The sequence below is a fragment of the Periophthalmus magnuspinnatus genome, chromosome 1 (genome assembly GCF_009829125.3).
Source record: "Periophthalmus magnuspinnatus isolate fPerMag1 chromosome 1, fPerMag1.2.pri, whole genome shotgun sequence".
NCBI classification, from domain to species: domain Eukaryota; kingdom Metazoa; phylum Chordata; class Actinopteri; order Gobiiformes; family Gobiidae; genus Periophthalmus; species Periophthalmus magnuspinnatus.
This window is the reverse complement of record NC_047126.1, coordinates 1763970-1786928: the sequence shown is the minus strand read 5'-3', so window position 1 is coordinate 1786928 and position 22959 is coordinate 1763970. Positions and strand designations below refer to the sequence as shown.

The 22959-nt window shown below is 44.0% G+C and overlaps 1 protein-coding gene across 1 annotated transcript in view; it reads right to left on the bottom strand.

The window, feature by feature from the left end:
• The window catches only part of usp43a (ubiquitin specific peptidase 43a), a 138008-nt gene extending 115895 nt beyond the window's left edge, over nucleotides 1-22113 (bottom strand). The window contains exons 1-2 of the mRNA XM_055222320.1: nucleotides 21293-22113; nucleotides 7191-7349 (exon numbers count right to left, since the gene is read on the bottom strand). Coding sequence (XP_055078295.1) covers nucleotides 7191-7349; nucleotides 21293-21898 — 765 coding nt within the window. The 5' untranslated portion in view covers nucleotides 21899-22113. The remainder of the gene's footprint in view (nucleotides 1-7190; nucleotides 7350-21292) is intronic.
• Nucleotides 22114-22959: the final 846 nt, after the last annotated feature.

Here is a 22959-nt window from a genome sequence, read left to right as displayed (position 1 = left end):
TGAGTTAACGATGCAAATATATGTCCAAATACAAGGATTTAAAACATGCTGCAAAAGTCAAAACCTTTTGTAAAATATAAAAAATAAAAACAATGAGGAAAAATATTGATTCGGTCGTTTCTGTTGAACAAAATTCAGCTCAAAACTTGATCAAAATCACCACATTTGCAGCTTTATACGACTCAAAATCTGCACAAAATACTTCTACTTTTTACTTTTAACGTACATTTTTAAACAGGTGCTTTGATACTTTTACTTAATTCGATTTTTTCATGTGATACTTTTACTTTTACTTGAGTATTTTGTGTTTTTGCTGCAGTATTTGTACTTTTATCTTCAGATCGATGTCGTGTCCAGTTGACAGATTTTGTATTTTAGGCGTTTTGTGGCTAATCTGTGGCTTTGTTTCGCGCCTAATTAGCTGCAGTTAGCAAAGTTAGCAAACAAAACAGAAAGAAAACCTGTGCGTCTAAAGTACAGCCTGAGTCTAACAGTGAAATACGTATCATTTATATCGAGAAACGTGATGTTGTTCTGCCAAAACTCGCCGCCGCCAAAACTCTCCGCCCACTGACAGACGCCACAACAATGATTCACCGAGGAATAAATAGAGTTCATTTATTTTCAAGCATCAGCCCTACACATGTGTTTAGCCGCTCTTGGTGTTGTTACTTAAGTAAAAGTACAGATACGGAGGTAAAAAGTGACTCAAGTAAAAGTAAAAGTATCGCATGAAAAACGTATACTTCAGTAAAATTGTAAGTATCTGTTTAAAAATGTGTTTAAAAGTAATTCACACAGATTTTGAGAGAAAATGTAGTGATGTTGATTTAAAAATGAGGCATATTTTGGTCGACAGTAACAATACGAATATGTTTTTTAAATTAATTTTGTGAACCGCATTTTCCGGAGTATAAGTCGCTCCAGAGTATAAGTCGCACCATAAGTCACTCTGGAGTATAAGTCGCACTGAAGTATAAATTACACCGGAGTATAAGTCGCCCCATAAGTCGCACCGAAGTATAAATCACATTGGAGTATAAGTCACACCGAAGTATAAATTACACCGGAGTATAAGTCGCAGTATAAGTCGCACCGGAGTATAAGTCGCACCATAAGTCGCACCGAAGTATAAATTACACCGGAGTATAAGTCGCAGTATAAGTCGCACCGGAGTATAAGTCGCACCATAAGTCGCACCGAAGTATAAATTACACCGGAGTATAAGTCGCAGTATAAGTCGCACCGGAGTATAAGTCGCACCATAAGTCGCACCGAAGTATAAATCACACCGAAGTATAAGTCGCTCTGGAGTATAAATTGCACCGGAGTATAAGTCGCCCCAGAGTATATGTTGCACAATCCAAAAAAATATATATTTCCCATATAAATCACATCTGAGTATAAGTCTCACCTCCGGCCAAACTATGAAAAAAGTGACACTTATTGTCCAGAAAATATTGTATTTATTTATTTTTGTTTTGCTCAAAACCGAAGCTTGAACTCGAAAACTTTAGTCAAACTTCAGTGTTAGAACGAACACGGTAAAAATAACCCCTCACATCAGAGGAAAAGTACTTTTACTTTACAGTCCTGTTCAAAAATGTAGTGGAGTAGAAAGTACAGATACTGCTCTCAAATGTACTGAAGTAGAAGTAAAAAGTATCCACTAAAATGTACTAAAGTAAAGCACAGATACCTGAATATTCTACTGCAGCACTTTACTTGTACTTGTACTTCATTATGTTCCATTTCTGTGCCACGTCGTCGCACTAAACATGTTTTTCTAAAGACTGTCCCTGTTTACACTTGAAACTCGGCGCACAGAACAAACTCTGAATGCGCCGCTAACGACACAGAACACGCGAGGGTTTAAAAAAACGGGCACGGCGCCAACAAACACGGAAACAAAACACGGAACGTAAGACAAAAGCACACGCTAATCTCACTGCATGGCGTCATTATAAGGTCATTGTTCTGTTTGTGAAGTGTTTTTGTTTCGTTTTAGTGAACACAATATACACAATAATCGCTTTGTCGACTTATTGTTGGAACAGAAAGATGGAACTATTTTTTTTTGTTACTAATAATGGAGATTTTTGTTATTTTTGTTGCGTTACAATAAGATTTGCGGAGCGGTAGAGCGTCGAATAAGTCATTTTTATGGATTATTATTGCTTCATTCTGCTGTCTGTTTGCAAAATGGTTCCCTGGGATTATCTTGCTTTATTATTATTGCGTCGGCTCAAAAAATTAGTTTCAGTGTTATCGTTTTTTTGTAGCTTCAAATTGTGTTACTCTGCTCGGTGTCGACGTGTCCGAAGTCTTTGATACTCTAGAAGATTCTCCAAAATAAACTTGCGTCGCTCGATTCTGATGAAGTTTCTCTACATTGTTTCATCTCAAACGTTTCAATCTGATCACAGTAAAGGCAGAAAAAAAAGGGTGTACCCCAAGGTTCAATACTAGGCCCATTACTTTTTTTCCACTCATCTTCCTGTTGTGCTGCAGATGACACAGTTCTCTGCTCAGGAGACGGTGTCCGACTTACAAGGTGGTTAATAAATCTAAAACTGGTCTTAAATTCATCAAAAACAAAAAGTATGCCGTCTCCACATCTTCATTTTCAAAGATTTACGAGCGAAACTTCCCTGATTCCGTTCGATTCCCATTATTCCCAGCTTTAGGAAACTTTAGATTTTATACCTCTCATTTATGGAACTAAAACTAAACAGTGTAATTCCCTTAAGTGAATCTAAACACCCGATATTTGTCATCTTTTCAGAACTTTGTCATTGTTTTAACTGAAGCCTGTGGATCAACAAATATTTAAATGTACTTTTTATGATGCATTTTATTAACTGTAAAAGTAAAAGTATTTTTTTTTTTTATCAGGACTCAGTCTCAATGGGACGTCCTGATAAAATAAAATAAATAAATAAATAAATAGATGAAAGATTATGATTGAAGTTCCACACTTAACTTGACTGGAATTTCAGGGAGTTTGTTTAATGGCGTTGCTACGGTAACCACCACCAAAACAACATACGGCGTGTACAAAGTCTCGCCGTAGAAAAGTTTAAGACTCGAGTGTGTGAGAATATCGACGGGAAACGAAACAAAAACAGCTCATTGAAGCGTGAAGAGCGTCACAAAAGCGTCGGCAGAAACTTCAGTTTGTTTGAGCTGAAGAAATAAAACGTCTTTAAAACGCACGATGTCGAAAAACAAGGAAATAAACACAGACACGTTTGAAATCAGCCACAGGCCATCACTTTACAGAACTGTGAGCGCCTCAGTGAGGACCCGCTCGAGGTCTGTGAGCGCCTCAGTGAGGACCTGCTCGGGGTCTGTGAGCGCCTCAGTGAGGACCTGCTCGGGGTCTGTGAGCGCCTCAGTGAGGACCTGCTCGGGGTCTGTGAGCGCCTCAGTGAGGACCTGCTCGGGGTCTGTGAGCGCCTCTTTGTATCGATCTTTTCTGATAAAGGACGTTTGAGTTTCTTCTCGTTTAAAGCTTCACTCTGGGACATTGTTTCTCTGAGCTCAGCAAAACTCAGTGACACAAACCAAAGTCACTGCTGCTCTGCTCAACTTCACACTGATCAGATTTCTGCTCCTCCTCTCTGCTCCTCCTCTCTGCTCCTCCTCTCTGCTCCTCCTCTCTGCTCCTCCTCTCTGCTCCTCCTCTCTGCTCCACTTTACCCCTCTCGTCTTTACCCCTCTGCTCCTGTCTTCTCCTCTCCTCCTCTGTCCCTCTCCTCCTCTGTCCCTCTGCTCCTCTTCTCTCCTCTCTACCCCTGTGCTCCTCTCTTCCTCTTTGCCCCTCTCCTTCTCTCCTCCTCTCTGCCCCTGTGCTCCTCTCCTTCTCTCTCCTCTTCTCCTCCACCCCTCTGCTCCTCTGTCCTCTCCTCCTCCTCTCCGCCCCTCTCCTTCTCTCTACCCCTCTCCTCCTCTCTCCTCCACCCTTCTCTCTCCTCCTTTCTCCTCCACCCTTCTCTCTCCTCCTTTCTCCTCCTCCACCCTTCTGCTCCTCTCTTCCTCCTCTCCTCCTCTCTCCTCCTTTCTCCTCCTCTCTGGGGGGGGGGGGGGGGGGGTCACAGTGAGACATTTTCACGAGCGAAATAGACAGAATCCTCCACTGAAACCACCGACACAGGAACGTCACAAAGTCACTCTCCGTTTGGAAACACCTCAGGAGCAACAGGAGCAGATTCTGACGCAGTTTTAGGATTTTAGAATTATTAACAAAACATAAAAATAAAATCCAAAATGAGGCAGAAAATACGCAGGACGCCATTTTTACTTATAAGTTATGAATACAAGGGACGCACAAACTCAGCTTTTTCAGTCCCGAAGTTCAAACATCACGAGACTTTCTGGGACCTATGACCTCGTCCAACCACGATATCAGTGGAATCGATATTTAGACGCCGATACGATCCCGTAAATGTGTGCGGTCGGGCCGGATTTGTACGAGGAAGAGCGACGTCACGGCTGTTTTCTTCTGAGCCAGACGAGCTTAAGGCAAAAACACACACACACACACACACACGCCTTCACCCGGCGCCGTAACACTCGATTACCCCTGAAGGCGGCGCGTGGGTAAAGACGCACGGCGCTTAAATAAAATAAACATCCGTCATCTCATTTGAAACGTTTCCAGTCGTTTCATTAAAGGGTCGAGCTCCTCGCGCTGATCTGTTTTACACTTGACACTTAACGGCTCTGTGTGTGTGTAATAAGTGTGTGTATCAGAAAAGTGTGTGTGTGTGTATCTGTGTGTGTATCTGTATCTGTGTGTGTCGGTGGGGGTGTGTGTGTGTGTGTGTGGGGGTGTGTCGGGGTGTGTGTGTGGGGAGTGTATCTGTGTGTATGTGTGTGTGTGTCAACCTCACACTGATAAGTCTTCACTCTTCACTCATGATGCGTCTGCCCTTCACTGACTCTCTCCCTCTATATCATTCTCTCTCTCTCTCTCTCTCTGTGTCTCTGTCTCTTTGTCTCTCTCCCTCTTTCTATGTCTGTCTCTCTCTAACACTCTGCCTCTTGCTCTCTGTCTCTCTTTCTTTCTCTCTCCCTCCATTTCTCTGTCTCCCTCTCTCCCTCTGGCTCTCCATCTCTCTCTCTTTCTCTCCCTCTATCTCCCTCCGTCTCCCTCTCTCCCTTCATCTCTCTGTCTCCCTCTTCTCTCTCTGTCTCTCCCTTCATCTCCCTGTCTCTCTCTCACTCCCTCTCTCTGTCTCGCTCTCTCTCTCTCCGTCTCTCTCACCCTCCATCTCTCTCTCTCTGTCTCTCTCGTTCTCTCTCTCTCCGTCTCTCTCCTTCTCTCTCGCTCTATCAGAGAGAGATGAAGAAAGAGAGACAGAGGGAGTCGGAGGGAGGGAGAGATAGAGATGGAGGGAGAGACTGAAACACTGAAACTCTCCTTCTCTCTCGCTCTATCTCTCCGTCTCTCTATTTCTCTCTCTCTCCGCCTGTCTCTCTCTTTCTCTCTCTCTGCCTCTCTCTCTCTCCATCTCTCTCCCTCCATCTCTATCTCTCCCTCCCTCCGACTCCCTCTGTCTCTCTCTCTTTCTTCATCTCTCTCTGTCTCTCTGTTTCTCTCTCTCCGCCTCTCTGTCTCCCTCTCTCTGTGTCTCTCTCTCCCTCTCTCTCTCTCTCTCCACCTCCACCTCCACCTCTGTATCTCTCTCAGAGTTGATGTGATGTTGCGTCTCACTCGTCTCAGAGACAAAGAGCTGAGGACATTTCATCTCCATCTGCTTCAGAACAAACCCACTGTCCGTCAACGAGACACACGAGGACATTCAGTATCGGTCAGGGTCAACGAGACGCGTGCGAACGTCCGGCGTCATTCACGAGTCGCGCTGCGCTTGTCCCTCCCGTCCTCGCCAGCCGCCTCACGAGTCCCTCAGGCCGACACGGCTTAAGAGGACGCCTCCTTCGGCCTGACCACACCCCTTACTTCCTGTGTCCACCGCCGCGTTCAGGCGTTGCCACGACGACAAACACCAACAGAGAAATAACATCTGACAATCATTTTCAGACATAGACAGTGTTTTTTCTCTACAAACATCACAAGAGAACGGCCGGACGATATACCGGTCCGATATTTGCACTGTTTAGCGTATCAGTTATCGGCTTTTTGAGCACAGACCGATATTTAGTTTTGACCGACCTGCCGCCTAAAGAAAACACACAAAGCTGAACACTTAAACACTTAAACGCACAAATGTGACACAGCTCTGGTCTGTAGTGCATTTAAATAACACAATTTGGAGAAAATAATCCAAATCGGACCCAAAATATCGGCAGAGCGAATCGGACTTTGGTTTCTCAACATATCGGTCAATCTCTACTTTTTCTGAAGACGAGTTTAAACCATCGCTGTTTTTATAAATGTGTTTATGGAACGACGACGAAACGGCAAAACGGGAAAACGGGAACTTTTAATCCAAGATACGTCTAAAAAAATGGCCACACTAGAACTGAAATGGGGGGAAAAAAAGGTCTTTTGTTCATTTTGCATCCAAAAAAATGGAATACCGTATTTTATAAGTCAAAAAATACATAATAATGAAGCAAAAAACGCAGTTGTCAGTGTGATCGTAATGAAAATGTTAAATTATATACTCAGATACAACTTATATTCCACGTATAAGTTTTTGAATATTTGAGTATAAGTCGCACCCCCAGTCAAACTATGAAAAGAAAAACAGTGCGACTTACACTCCGGAAAATACGGTACATTTCAAGGACGTGCAAAACAGGACAGATATAGAACTGTTTTTATATTTATTACTTATTCAACTCACATGTATCACATATGGAGTCAGACCTTGTAATTTACTTCGTTGTGGGCCACAAAAAATGGCATGGCGGGCCGGATTTGGCCCACGGGCCTTGAGTTTGACACGTGTGTTTTAAATGGAGCTGTGCGATTACGTGTTTTTGTTTGTTTTTGCTTGTATCGTCCTGAGGTTTTTATTTCGTTATTGCGTCGCTAACTCGAGATACGAACATTAAAATCAGACAAATCAGCTTCCCGCGTTAGCAACAGGTTTGATTGACAGTGTTGCTATGGAAGGGGCGTTACCTTTAACATCCTCGCTCCAGATTGGCTCTTGAGTTGCTATGATACTCACGGTCGAAACATAAGCGTGCTAAATATAAATCAAACGGTGTGGTACCTTTGCGTTGCTCTTGGCCCTGGCGCCGCCGCTGCTGTTGTTGTTGTTGTGGCGAGGGTTAGCGTCCTCGTGAATTCTGTCCAGGACCCAGAGCAGGAACTCCAGAGCGTCGTGCTGGGAATTCCCCCGGAACTGTGAGGCGTACTTGGACACGATGCTCTGGGAAGGAAGAGGAGAAGGAAAAAGATGCATCACTACAGAGAAATACTGCGATAAATGATAATACTCAAAGTACTTTATGCCCCTGACGCAAAAGTAATAAACCAGGACAGACGCAGTGAGACATCTTTAAATGAACAGCAAATTATGAAGAGTAAACAGTCTGTGTTAGCGCTGTTGTCGTTTTAGCGATGTTGTCGTGTTAGCGATGTTGTCGTGTTAGCGATGTTGTCGTGTTAGCGATGTTGTCGTGTTAGCGCGCTGTTGCTGTGTTTGCACTGTAGTTGTCGTGTTAGCACTGTTGTCATGGTGTAACCACTGTTTTCGTGTTAGTGCTGTTGTTCTGTTAGCACTGTTGTCACGTATTACTGTGCTAGCGCTGCTGTTGTCGTGTTAGCGCTATTGTCTTGTTAGAGCTGTTGTTGTCGTGTTAGCATTCTTACTGTGGTAGTGCTGATGTCGTGTTAGCGCTGCTGTTGTTGTGTTAGCGCTGCTGTTGTTGTATTACCGCTGTTGTTGTCGTGTTAGCGCTGTTGTTGTCGTGTTAGCGCTGCTGTTGTCGTGTTAGCGCTGCTGTTGTCGTGTTAGCTCTGTTGCACTCTCTGTAGTTATTTTACAAAGTTCACCGTCCACTCTAAAGGCTAAATAAAGGCATCAAAGCGCTAACACAAATGTCTTTTCTGTCATTATTAGCGTGTTTTAAGTGTCTGCATTTAACCTGCTGTGAGCGTTAGCTTTAGCATTATCATTAGCAGCAGTGCTCGGATCAGTGATTTGGTCTGAGTACTCGACAAAACTGAAACCTGAAAAATGTGCGGCATGAGAGCAAAGTTAGTGATATGTTGTAGAATTTTAGGCATATTCCCCATCTGTAGTTTGTACTGATAGAGAATACAAACCGAAAAACAAAACAAATACCGTATTTTCCGAACTATAAGTCACACATTTTTTCATAGTTTGACGGGAGGGTGCGACTTATACTCAGACGCGATTTATATGTGAAATGTGTTTGTTTTTTTCATTATTATTATGCATTTTTTGGCTGGTGCGACTTATACTCTGGAAAATACTGTAATTTAACAGGTACTCAAATTTGAGGTACTCAAAACAGTTACTCAAAACGGTACAGGTGCTCAGATTTGAGGTGTGATATATCGCTGAAGTAAACGTAAAAGATAATCGATAATATTGAAATGAATTTATGCCAATGACACAAAAACCCAAGAGCAGATTTAAACTACAAAAACTATTTTAAATCTGCAAAATTATTAAAAAAAACACAAGCTGCAATAAATAAACAGCAGAATGAAACACTTACGTCGCTAGTTTGCGTTTGTAAGTTATTAATTCAAACTTTTACGGCTTAAATCTTAACTTATAGCCAAAAAATAACCAAAAATGTCCCAAAAGTGCAGAGGAAAAGTACGTACGATAAATACTGACACAAAAAACATCGGTCCAGCTTCGATAAACTGAGCGATAAAAGTCGATATCGTGGTGTTTATCGTGTTTAAAGATGTTTTTAATCCTCTTACATAATGGCTTCCTTATTAATAGCACTTTTACTTTTTTAGTTTGTGACACACTCGTGATGAATCCTGCCTATTTTCAGACGTGATTCTTTCCCTTTTCTCCCACAACAATGACTCACTCCGAGATCCGCGGCAAGTGACAGGTGCAACGAGAACTCAATTACTACCGAGCGGCGGCGGCGAGGCGGATGGACGCTCTGACAAGGTAAACGACGGCCACTTCCTGTCCACGAGTGACTGGCGGCATCCAGCTCGTTAGAAATCAGCACATTACACATGCCCGATATGTAAAACAACAAAATAATGAGTTTTTCTTTTGTTTTATTATTACAGAAAACGCTGACGACGTGACACGAGGACGACGGAAAGACGGCGTGGAGCATAAGGTCCCGTAAAAAAAAAAAAAAAAAAGTAGGGAAGCGGCTCCAAGCGAGTGACAGATTTCAAAACTAAACATGACAAAGCCGTGTGTTCTTTTGGGAGTTGCCAGATTCACAGTAAGTTGAGTGGATCTGCGCAGAGAAAAGCGACAGTTTAAAACCAAATCCCACGGCAACGGGCAAACTTAAAAAGCGCCGCGTGATTAGGGAACGCCGCAAAAGTGGACACGAGGATTTTTCCGGTATCGGTAACTGCGCGTGCTCAGACTAAATTGCCGATCCGATGCCACTTTCCGATTCTGATTTTCATAATGAGGACCGGTAGATGCGAGCGCTGCTGCTGCTGTTGATGTCTGCGGCTAATGCTACTGCTAATGCTAACGTTCAGAGCAGGTTAAGTGTAAACTGTGAAGGCTCCGCAGACGCTTAAAACACGCTAATAATGACAGAAAAGATATTTGTGTTAGCGCTTTGATGCCTTCGTTTAGAAATTGGAGTGGTTGGAATTGGTAAAATAACTACGGAGAGCGCTAAAACGATAACAGCGCTAACATGAGGACAGTGCTAACACAACAACAGCATTAATATGACAACAGCTCTAAGACGACAACAGCGCTAACAGGGCTAATGTGACAACAGCGCTAACAGGACAACAGGGCTAACAGGACAACAGGGCTAATGTGACAACAGCGCTAATGCGACAACAGGGCTAACAGGACAACAGGGCTAATGTGACAACAGGGCTAATGTGACAACAGCGCTAACAGGACAACAGGGCTAATGTGACAACAGCGCTAACAGGACAACAGGGCTAATGCGACAACAGTGCTAACAGGACAACAGGGCTAATGCGACAACAGTGCTAATGCGACAACAGCGCTAACAGGACAACAGGGCTAATGTGACAACAGGGCTAACAGGACAACAGGGCTAATGCGACAACAGTGCTAATGCGACAACAGCGCTAACAGGACAACAGGGCTAATGTGACAACAGGGCTAATGCGACAACAGGGCTAACAGGACAACAGGGCTAATGCGACAACAGGGCTAACAGGACAACAGGGCTAATGTGACAACAGGGCTAATGTGACAACAGGGCTAATGTGACAACAGCGCTAACAGGACAACAGGGCTAATGTGACAACAGCGCTAACAGGACAACAGGGCTAATGCGACAACAGGGCTAACAGGACAACAGGGCTAATGTGACAACAGGGCTAATGTGACAACAGGGCTAATGTGACAACAGCGCTAACAGGACAACAGGGCTAATGTGACAACAGCGCTAACAGGACAACAGGGCTAATGCGACAACAGTGCTAACAGGACAACAGGGCTAATGCGACAACAGTGCTAATGCGACAACAGCGCTAACAGGACAACAGGGCTAATGCGACAACAGTGCTAATGCAACAACAGGGCTAATGTGACAACAGCACTAACAGGATAACAGCAATGACACGATGATAGTGCTAACACGATGAACAGTGCTATCGCTACACCAGCGCTAACAGGACAACAGCGCTAACACCAGCGCTAACAGGACAACAGCGCTGATTAAAAAATATATATGTATACAATTAAAAAAAACCTTTTTCCATAGCTTAGTATGTTGAAGGTTTTAAACAGGATGCCCTCCCCTGCATGGCTCTGGACCATGACAAACACAGTGCAGACGTAGACGGCGTTGAACCTTGTATTTACAGATTGTTTACACGTTGAAGCGGCGCCTCTGTGTTTGAGGAGCATCGATCAGACGACACAAAACGGTCCAGCAAATATCGTCCCTGACCTCAGCTCTTCACTCGCGGGTTTCCGAGCGCTTCTAGAACAAACGCGAGCTAAAGGCGAAGGATGAGGTAGGCGTCGGGGTCGAGCGGAGGCAGCTTTAGGCAGACGCTATTGATCAGTCTGGACCGCGGTGGATGCGATTCCCAGACGCTAAAGTGCATTGTTACAGACGTCATGTGGGTGATTTCAAGGAGAACTCGTCTGGGGCCGGTTTCATAATTAATTTGATTGGACAAAGAGTTGTGCAGCGCGTCACTGCATTTTAAGCAGGGCCGAGCAGTACAGGCACGATTACGACGTTAAATATACCAGTTTATCTGAGTATATGGTCTTAACAGCGAGGTCAGTGCAAAAAGGAAAAAGACTCGTCGATACCGAAACCGATACCGATAATTTGAATTAACGTAGTAATCACCGCGTCTGTACTTCTTGGCCCTGCGTTAAATGCTGCTCAGCTCTTTGTTCGATCAAATTAATCACGAATCCAATCTGAAACACAGCAGACAGGTTACTCGCCGATATCGATACCGGGCCGATATCGATACCAGGCCGATACCTCTTAGTATGAAGAAGTGGACTATAAGGACACTCAGCTTTATCACAGCACAAGAGGGAAAATAATGGTAGTAAAAGTCTCTCTCTGAACATCTTCAAGTTTTAATGAGATTTAGATTTTTTTTATAATCAAATGTGTAATGTCCTGGTGATGAGTTGTGTTGATTTAAGCACTTTCACTTTCACTTTCACTTTGTTCCACAGAGTGACGAGATAAACAGCAGTGAGGCCTGGAACAAGACGTCATCCTCAGAGCAAATGTATCATTATGGAAAGTCTGTGTTAGCCCTATTGTCGTGTTAGCACTGCTGTTGTCGTGTTAGCACTGTTGTCGTGTTAGCCCTATTGTCGTGTTAGCACTGCTGTTGTCGTGTTAGCACTGTTGTCGTGTTAGCACTGTTGTCGTGTTAGCACTGCTGTTGTCGTGTTAGCCCTGTTATTGTGTTAGCACTGCTGTTGTGGTGTTAGCACTGTTGTTGTGTTAGCACTGCTGTTGTCGTGTTAGCCCTATCGTCGTGTTAGCACTGTTGTCGTGTTAGCACTGTTGTCGTGTTAGCACTGTTGTCTTATTAATGCTGTTGTCATGTTAGCGCTGCTGTTGTCGTGTTAGCACTGTTGTCGTGTTAGCCCTATTGTCGTGTTAGCACTGCTGTTGTCGTGTTAGCACTGTTGTCGTGTTAGCACTGTTGTCGTGTTAGCAGTGTTGTCTTATTAATGCTGTTGTCATGTTAGCGCTGCTGTTGTCGTGTTAGCACTGTTGTCGTGTTAGCCCTATTGTCGTGTTAGCACTGCTGTTGTCGTGTTAGCACTGTTGTCGTGTTAGCACTGTTGTCGTGTTAGCACTGTTGTTGTGTTAGCACTGCTGTTGTCGTGTTAGCCCTGTTATTGTGTTAGCACTGCTGTTGTGGTGTTAGCACTGTTGTTGTGTTAGCACTGCTGTTGTCGTGTTAGCCCTATCGTCGTGTTAGCACTGTTGTCGTGTTAGCACTGTTGTCGTGTTAGCACTGTTGTCGTGTTAGCACTGCTGTTGTGTTAGCGATATTGTCTCCATAGTTATTTTACCAATTTTATCGTCCACACCAAACGCTAAAGGAAGGCCTCAAAACGCTAACACAAATATCTTTTCTGTCATTATTAGCGTGTTTTAAGCGTCTGCAGAGCCTCCACTGTTTACATTTAACCTGCTCTGAGCGTCAGCATTAGCATTAGCATTAGCCGCAGATGTCAACAGCAGCAGCGCTCACATTTACGAGTCCTCATTCGGGAAACACAAAGCGGTATCAGATCGGTGATTTGGTCTGAGTACTCGCAGATACCGATACCTGTATAGGAGCTTACGCCGCCGTCAGTATCAGTATCGGAAAACAGCTTTAAACAATAATTCTCACGACCTCTCCACCTCCCATGATCCCTCTGTGTAAACAACGACGCCTCTACGGACGTCCAGGTCAGGAATTCACTCTAAACACTCCCATAAAATCCACTTTGCCGCACTTTGTCCTCCCGGCTCGGCGAACAGGCTCGAGCGCATTTCTCAGCCGCGGACACGAGCCTGATACTGACAAATGACGACGCGGGACGACCTTAAAGTACAAACACACTCATTCACTCCCTACAGGTGTGGCAGGACGGCGCCGGATACGCTCTGTCATTACTACAGTCACCTTGGCATTTTTCAACAGCTGCCCAGACAAACCAGAAATACGACACTCATTACATCACGTTTTCTATTTTTTATTTCCACTTTCACATCAGCACAGTTATTTTTAATGAGCCTGGACTCTTTAAAATATCATCTTTGCTACATAAAAAACAGTTTGAGGACACATGTTACAAGTATCATAGCAACCGAAGAGCCAATCTAGAGCGAGGATGTTGTAGTAGTGAGTGGGCGCTTAGCAACGCTGTCAATCAAACCTGTTGCTAAGGCTGATTTGTCTGTTATTAATGTTCATATCTTGATTTAAGGACAAAAGAGTGAAATAAAAACCCCAGGATCATGTAGAGGGTTAATACGAACATTTAAGACCAGAATGAGACAGAGAGGGGGGACGGTTAAAAAAAAAAAAAAATCGGAAAATTAACTCAAAATATTAAAAAATAAATAAATAAAATAAAATAAAAAATAACCCTCAAACTAACAAAAAAAATTAAATTAAATTAAAAAAAACTCAAAACAACTAAAAGAAATTATAACAAAAATAACAAAAAAAACCCTCAAAATAACAAAAAATTAAGAAAATAAACAGAAAAAAATAATAATAAAAAAAATAAAATAAAAATACCCTTAAAAACTAACAAAAAAAAAAACCTAAAAAAAAGTCAAAGCAACTAAAAGAAATTATAATAAAAATAACAAAAACTCAAAGTAACAAAAAAGTAACAAAAAAACTCAAAATAACAAAAAAATTAAGACAACAAAAAAAACCTAAAATAAATAAATAAATAAACAAAAACCCATCAAAAAAAATAAATAAATAAAAGTTAAAAATTTAAAAAATAAACTCAAAATAACTAAAAAAAATGAACCCCAGGATCATGTAGAGGGTTAATACGAACGTTTAAGACCAAAATGACGAGTGTGACAGCGACAGTTAGAGCAGGAAGTGAGCTCATGATCACTTCCTGTATGCAACGCGGCGGCTAGCAGGTTAGCTACGTCCATTTATATAAAGAGGAGGATTCACAGCTGTGGTTGTAAATATGCTCATGTTTGCACAACTCAAAAGCGACTAAATCAGCCGCTGTTTCCTTTGGGGGAGTAATAAAATCATGATGAGAACATTTTGAACATTTTTTCTTAAATATCAGGTATTTTATGTTGAAAGGTCCAGTATTTCTGTATTTGTTATGCAGAGAAATTTTACTGTAGAAACAAATCTTGTGTTCCCTCCTCAAAAACAGACCTGGAGTTGTGTTTTGTTTCATTCACACATGTTTGAGTCACTTTATTATTAGTCTGTTACATCTACAAACCTCAAAACGCTCTGTTCCACCTTGTGATGTCATCAAGTGGTAGTTTTCAAGTTAATATCGACCTTTTTACCTTTAGTTCAGTTGAGGTAAGAGACAACTCCAGAACTGAAATGATCCAAATGATTCTATAAATGAAGGTGTGTGGAGTTTAAAAACACAGTGGAGCACTTCCTGTATCACCACATGATGACATCACAAGGTGGAACGGGGCGTTTTCAGTTTGAGAAAAGAACTCGACATTGGAACAGATCAGAAACGGTGTAATATGGACCTTTAAAGGACGGAGGTTGTGGTCTGTGGGTGGTGCAGGAGAGGTGGGGTGAGAGGTGGAGTGTGGGGTGGAGTGAGAGGTGGGGTGTGGGGTGGAGTGAGAGGTGGGGTGTGGGGTGTGGGGGGTGGGTGTGGGGGGTGTGGGGGGTGGGGTGTGGGGGGTGTGGGGGGTGGGTGTGGGGGGTGGGGTGTGATCAGCGCCACCTGGACTGTGGATGCTGAGTCTGCACAGTTTGTAGCAGTTTGTTCAGAGTTTAAGTGAGCACTTTAGCGCCGAGCGTTCACACCAAAGATAATTACAGCAAAAAGTGCCTTTACATCTTCAGCTGATTTTTTTTTTAGCGAGGAGCATTTTTGAAACGAACTCACACGACCCCACAAAACACGGCGCGTTCCCGTCTCCGATCTATGTTCTAATGTCGTTTCCTCGTCGCACACAGACCTGGAGTTGTGTTTTGTTTCATTCTCACATGTTTAAACGCACAAAACCTGCTTCTCTCAAACTGAAAACACTCTGTTCCACCTTGTGATGTCATCGTGTGGTGATACAGGAAGTGCTCCACTGTGTTTTTAAACTCCACACACCTTCATTTATAGAATCATTTGGATCATTTCAGTCCTGGAGTTGTCTCTTATCTCGACTGAACTAAAGGTAAAAACTTGAAAACTACCACTTGATGACATCACAAGGTGGAAAGTCGCGTTTTGAGCTTTGTAGATGTTACAGACTAATAATAAAGTGTGACTCAAACGTGTGTGAATGAAACAAAACACAACTCCAGTGTGTTTTTGACGCACAGTGTCAGAACACGACTTAAACCTCACAGAGTGTTTTTTGTGTGATGTTGGATCTTTAGGACAGAGTGTCCGTCTCAGTGGACAGTTTCACTCCCTCACTCCAAACACACACAGGCCTCCTCCTCCTGCGCCTCCTGCTCCTCCTGCAGAACAGAGCTGGTCCCGGAGACGTGTCCTGCCAAGCGAGCGACAAAAGAACTCGAGCAGTTTTTCACGGCGGTAAAAAGGAGCTCAGACTGTCAAACTAAACAAATGTAGACGAGAGTTTAAACCAATAAAACGACACTTCATCCCCGGGTTTGGATCAGCAGGAAAAGACTGATGAAGCTGTTATGACAAAGACAGTTTGAGCTTTAGGTGGTGTTTTGGGCGGAGCTGTTGGTGTGAGGTAAGAATGAACTGGTGGATTAAGGAGGTCAGGGTCAGAAAAAGAACGACTGACGTGATCAAAACTTTGGACGATGTGGACGATAAAACGAGCTCATGATAATAGACTCGACTTTACAGTTTTATCTGCAGCTGCAGACGAAGACCAGTGTGTCCCTCTGTCCCTGTGTGTCTCTGTGTCTCTCTCTGCACGTGTCTCTGTACGTCTCTGTGTGTCTGTCTCTGTGTGTCTCTCTGTCAGAGGTCCTCACTGTCAGAGGTCAGAGGTCACATGTGTTCACTGTCAGAGGTCATAGGTTGTTTGCTTTGTTTACTATTTATTCCTTTACGCTCAAAACTGTTATAAATCTCAGGAGTCCAAGCTCTTCATCTGAAATATAAAAAATTGTGTTTGTTTCGTTCCATATTTGTTGGAAAAAGTCAAACGCCGCCTTTTTTCACCCGGTGAAAGTGAGAAACGCTTTTGCCTTAAATAACTTCAGTGTCCAGATGGTTGTTATGGATCCGATATTACGCAAAATGGACAAAATGTGAGGTTTAAGTCATGTTTTAATGCCGTTAGCGCGTCAAAAACACATCTGGAGTTGTGTTTTTTCATTCACAAAAACCTCAAAACGCTCCGTTCCACCTTGTGATGTCATCAAGTGGTAGTTTTTTTTCAAGTGAACAGCTCCTTTTACCTTTAGTTCAGTAGAAAATTGGCAACTCCAGGCGCTGAAATGATCCAAATGATTCTAGAAATGAAGGCGTGTGGAGTTTAAAAACACAGCGTAGCACCACACGATGACATCACAAGGTGGAACAGAGCGTTTTCGGTTTGAGAGAAGAACCGTTTTGTGCGTTTAAACATGTGCGAATGAAACGAAACACAACTCCAGGTCTGTGTGCGACGAGGAAACGACATTAGAACAGACAGATGCTTTAAAATGCTAAACGAGAACAAAACTGCAAAATACGAACAACGACGCAAAAACAAAGTGATCTAACTCCACCGTGTACATTTGTTTAGCTAAAAAGCCCGAGGTCGCCGTGCTCCGCTGACAGTTTGACAAGTCAGAACGTATTTGTTTAGCGCGCTCGTTTAGATACAGAACGGAGCGGAGTGGAGGGTTTTGTAATCACAGGAGGGCAACACTTTCGGTTCGCCGTAGATAATGTGTTTTCATGCTTCCTTTCTTCCCCACTCTGCCTCAAAGTGCTCAGTGTCATCGGCGCCGCGGCGGGGGGCCGTCTCTATCGCGCGCTGCTTTTACCCCGGGATGAGCCCAGAATATTTGATCAGCGCAAAAGGCCTGAGATGGAAGAAGGGCCAGTGCAGGACACGATCTGCACGAGACGCAGACAAACGTGTAAAACAGCAGCACGCGAAAACGAAACGGCGACGGAATCACAGACGAGTGGTCACAGGAACTCCGACCACGAGTGTCGTAGCAACCGAAGAGCCAATCGGGAGCGAGGCTGTAGAAGGTGACAGGTTTTAGCGAGGAGCGAGCGCTTAGCAACATTGGACCGCGTCTCAATTCGACGGGAGCGCGTTTCGAAAGGACCCGGGAGCGACGAAGGCTGCTCCTCCGTCGACCGCAAAGGCCGTGCTGAAATGGGACAGGTCGACGCCAACGGAGCGAACGCCGACCGCCGTCTGTGCGCTTACGTTACGTCGTCTAGCAACCGCGACGGCCGCCGACTAACGAGCTAAACGTGTAAAATGGACTCCGAAATAATTACAGTTTTATTTTGATTCATTCTTTATTATTTCGTAGAAGAGTCAAAGTGTCGTCGTTTATTTCTGTTTCGACCGAATGAAGTAAAGACGTGATGTTTCTCTTTGAATATCAACGGACAAATAAAACGTTACAGGTGATTTTTTTCCCCAGTTGTAGCGAGTATTACATAACTTTAAGAAAATATACTTCGTTTCTCCTGTAGAAGAAGTGCATGATGGGATACAGAAGTGCGCGAAGTCTGCTCGGACGCGCGCTTCGTTCGCGGCCGATCTCCGCGCTGGAAACGCACGGCACGTTTATCGTTGGATTCGTCGGCGCATGAAACGGGACAGGAGCGACTTAAGCGTCCGTCAAACGCAGCCGACGAAGTGCGAAACCGTGGAGATCGGCGCGTACATCCAAGCGGACGTCACGCGCTGCTATTTCCCATCGTCCACCGCGCGTCGTCGCTTCTTCTACGGGAGAAAATAAGAGTCCACGGCCGCTACGGGAAACACTTTTATATGTAAATACTGGTTTACCTCAGCAACAACAGAGCGAAACTGTTAAGATTTGAATAAAAAGCAGCGTCACAGCTAAAAAAAACAAAAAAAAACAACAACTTCCGAGTCTCCAGGACGGTCAAAGATTTTATTTATTTATTTATTTATTTGTATTTAAGCTCGAAAAGGAGTGGGAAGAAGAAAACATATTAAATTCCCGCTCTATCTTCCATTAGGACATAAATTAAATGCTACTACTACTGCTAATTTACAACAAAACTGCAAAACTCGATGATCTCACAACTTAGAGACTGAAAAGGCGAAGTGTATGAACCGTAACCAGACTCAACTCCATCACGTTTAGCTGAAAAAAACAAACTATTTTTGAATAACACCAACGTAACGACTTCAGCTCCAAAACCTCCTCCTCCTGTTGGTCTGGAGCGGGTCACGAGCCAAACGGACGGCTCGTTTTCACCCAAAAAGACGCCCAAAGGCAAGACTCAGGCGCTCGCCATGACAGACAAACGGGCGAGGTCACGTGTTGATTGTGAACGACGCTGAGCCGTGTAAACTTTGACAAACACGGGAGCGTAAAGAGCTGGACTGTGGGGCAGGTGAGTCACGGCGGTCTGGGTGTAATCAGTAACTAGATCTGATCTGAAACGACGCCACGAAAGCCACGTTTACAGCTCCGAGACGTCCAAGTTTGAGGTTTTTAAACGTATATAACGCTATTTGACCCTAAAACCCTTTCGTCTGTGTCCGACGCCACATTTAAAGCCTAAAGATGAACATTTTTGGGTTTAAAACGTCACAATAAATGGAACTATGACAGATCAGACGGCTCACACTCATTTACAATTCATTCTCTGTGTTCGGCAGGGTTTTTTTTAGTTTATTTTAGGTTTAAATTCCACTTCCTGGTTAGAGATTATGACATCACACCAGGGAATACCGTGACTGTTACCTAGCAACAGTGTAGTAATGCACAGAGTTTATGATTTGACAAATAAAAATGTAAGAAAACAACTTTATTTTTGCTTAAATCATGTTTAAAATATCAAAAAAATGTGTTTCTAAAATGTGTTTCTAAACTTTCGGGCAGGATTCGCTCAGTGTGATACTACTGTCTCTACTTCCTGTTGCCTGATTTTCGACGTAATTTTCAACTTTTCTTCACAAACTGCTTCTTGGTCGGTGTAAAACTATAATTTATATTTACAGGTTTTATCCAACCAACTTAAGTCAGAATTAGAGGATCGTTAAAGCGTCATACGCACTTTAAAGGTGTTTTTAAGGGTCCGCCGCCTGCTTTTCGCAGTTACCATGGCGACGCATCGCACGCATTAGCAAAAAACTGCCAAAAAAGAATTGAAATAGTCTGAAAACTCAAGAAAAAAAACACAAAATGGGTTTAAACGGCACATTTTCAGGAGCTCGTGATGAATCTGAGCATTCATGATCCTGTTTACGAGTTTTAATTTCAACAAAAAGGTGAGAGTAACTGAAAAACTGTTGGCTAATGCTAATGCTAATGCTAGCTTGTGACTGTAATGTTATTTGAGCGGGACTTATTTAACAGCACAAATCAGAATCAGCTCACCTGCTAATTCAGTTCTTTATGGGTCGATTGCGTTAAAATAAAACACAGATTAAAGTCTAACGGCGCCTCAGACAGAGCGGTGCCTACAGTTAGCATCTGCAGAGTGTCAGTAGATTTTATCTGAGAGATGAGCCTGCACACACGGAGTTTTTCAAGGTGCTGTTTAAGTAATAACAACACCTGTTCCCTGTGAAACACTCGAGACAAAGAAACAGCGTCTCGTCTGGAGGCGGGAGCAGCTTTGATTGACAGACGGCCCTGGTTTAATTGACACAGGGAAAATAAAGAGAAAAAAACACAAAAATGAAACACGTGGGGATCGGAAAAGCTCTGAGCGTGCGCCGGATTCAATTTAGAGCGTGTGAGGAAGATAACAAATAAAAAACTTCTGCTGTGGGGCTGTCCAGACAACAAAAGACCAGACAAAACTAAAAAAAGTACAAGTAAAAAGTACAGTCATGTTTACAAAAGACAAATCTATTTCACTGATAAAAAACATGGCCCCGCCCCCATCAAACCCTCTGTACATGGCCCCGCCCCCATGAAACACTCTGTACGTGGCCCCGCCCCCATCAAACCCTCTGTACGTCTTTACATTAATGCGACTGTGACGTCTCCAGACACTTCTCCCCAAACACACGTCTCGTTTAACTGTACAACTCTGCACATGACAACACCTGATGCAATCGAGCGCACAACCAAGAAACACCACAACAACACAATAAACACACAACACGAGACAACACAACGCAGCATAATACAACACTACAGAGCACGACACAACAACTCTGCACATGTCAACACCTGATGCAATCGAGCACACAACACAAGAAACACCACAACAACACAATACAACACACAACACAAGACAACACAACATGTCACGACAGAAGACAAGACAACAAAACAACACAAGCCAACAACTCAACTCTTCACATTTCAACACATGATGCAATCAAGCGCACAACACAAGAAACACCACAACAACACAATATGAAACAGCACAACACAACACGATACAACACAATAAACACTCAATACGATACAACATGACACAGCACAACATGATACAACATAGCATGACACAACACAAGACAAGAGAACACATGACACAACACAACATATCAAAACATGACACAACACAACAAGACACGACACAAGACAAGACACCCCAACAACACACAACATGACACAACACAAGACAACGCACAAGACAACAGAACACATGACATGACACAACAAAACATCAACACATGACACAACAAGACACGACACAACACCAACAACACAACAAAACCCAACAACACAACGTGACACAACACAAGACACAAGGCAACAACACACACAAGACAAGACAACCCAACAACACAACACACAAAAACACAAAACAACAACATGACACAACACACACACACACACACACACACACACCCCTCTCACCTTGAACTCCACAGACAGCTGGGGCGTGTACTCCAGAGTCCACAGCGCGCGGACCAGAGACGCGAGTCGCTCCGTGACTTCTCCCCGCGCGTCCTCCGCGGCGCCGTCCCCCGCGCTGACCGCCCTCCTCTGCCCCCCCACGTCCGTCCTGTACTGCCCCAGCCCCAGATACTCCGCCAGCAGGTCGGTGTTGCTGAGACACTGGACCACGGCGTTCATGAAGCAGGTGTTCCCGTGGTTCTTCAGCCCCTGCGCGCCCGGGGTCTTGTCTCCGTAGGACAGGGACAGACGCTCTTTGGCTGCGCCCTGAGACGCGGAGGACGCGGCGCCGCTTTTCTTAGATTCCCTGGAAGTGTCGCGCGCGTCCTTAAACCCCCCCGTGCCGCTCTGTCCGAACCCCCCGTCGTCATCCTCGGTCTCCTGCGTGTGCGCCGGCTCTCCAAAGTGCGCTAAAGTGCCCAAACTTTTAAGGATCCTGCCCATGAAATGCCCCAGCGAGCGCAGAGATTTCCTCCGGATGAACGCGCCTGTTTTCTGCTTGTTCTCCTTGCGCTTGTTGGGCTTCATGGGCTGTTTTCGTCCCTTGTTTTCTTTTCTTGAATCCATGGCTCCACGTTTGGTTTCCTCTCGCGCTGCACCTGTCCGCCAGACTGTCTAGCCCGCCTCCTCTTTCCCATTCTCCTCAGCCTTTCTCTCCATAGCGCTGCCTCTCACGCCGCTCTACCTCCGCGGGAATCCTGGCTCTATAAGGCACATAGTCACCCCCCGTGTCAATGATTCTCGGGATTCGTGGAGCTCTGTCCTCCCGTGGACTCGTTCAGATGCCGTTCCAGTCAGTGGCACTTCCTCATAGCTGGAATAGCGCGCAGAGTGTGTGCGGAGTCTGCCTCCCCGCGCGGCTCTGTCCCCTCCCTCCTCCCACAGCGCTCATGGCAACGCGGATACAACTCCCCCCAGTTTGACCCGTGACTCCCCCAAAAGAGCCGCAGACCCTCCACCCAGACACCACCCAGACACCACCCACCCCCCGGACCCGCACCCCCCGAGGACCCTCACGTGACTCCCCTCCGTCCACAGGTGCGTAAAAGTCAAAACAAACCCGTGCCAAAAGAGCAGAGTGCGCCGTTTCCTGTGCTTTTCAGCGCAAAACTTAAGATTGTTTCACACCAGAGACGAGCTCAAACCCTTTTCCTGATCTTAAACATGACAGATTATTGATTTGGTTGTTTTTTTGAAAGAAATTCATCTTTTTCTTTCCAATTTTGACGCATTTTGACGCTGTTTGACTCTGTTTAACGCTGAATTGACACATAAATCAGCACAGAAGCAGAGCAGACAACACCAGTGAGAGCTCTGTGCACAAAAAAACATGTTTGGGACCTTAAAAATATATTATTATTGTAGGGCAACATTTTATTTAGACTTTTATCATTTTGAAGGATAAACTCACTCCCACTCTGAGCTTGAACCGTTTTTAACACATTTGAGCCTTGGACATTTCTCTGTGTGATTAGTTTGGGGATAAAATTAGGTCTGTCATGGTTAAAAAAACATAGAATAATATTAATAATAATAATAATAATAATAATAATAATAATAATAATAATCATTTATATATAGAAAAAGAGAATGGATCCAAAAGATTCGAATCCCACAAAGGAGCCAAA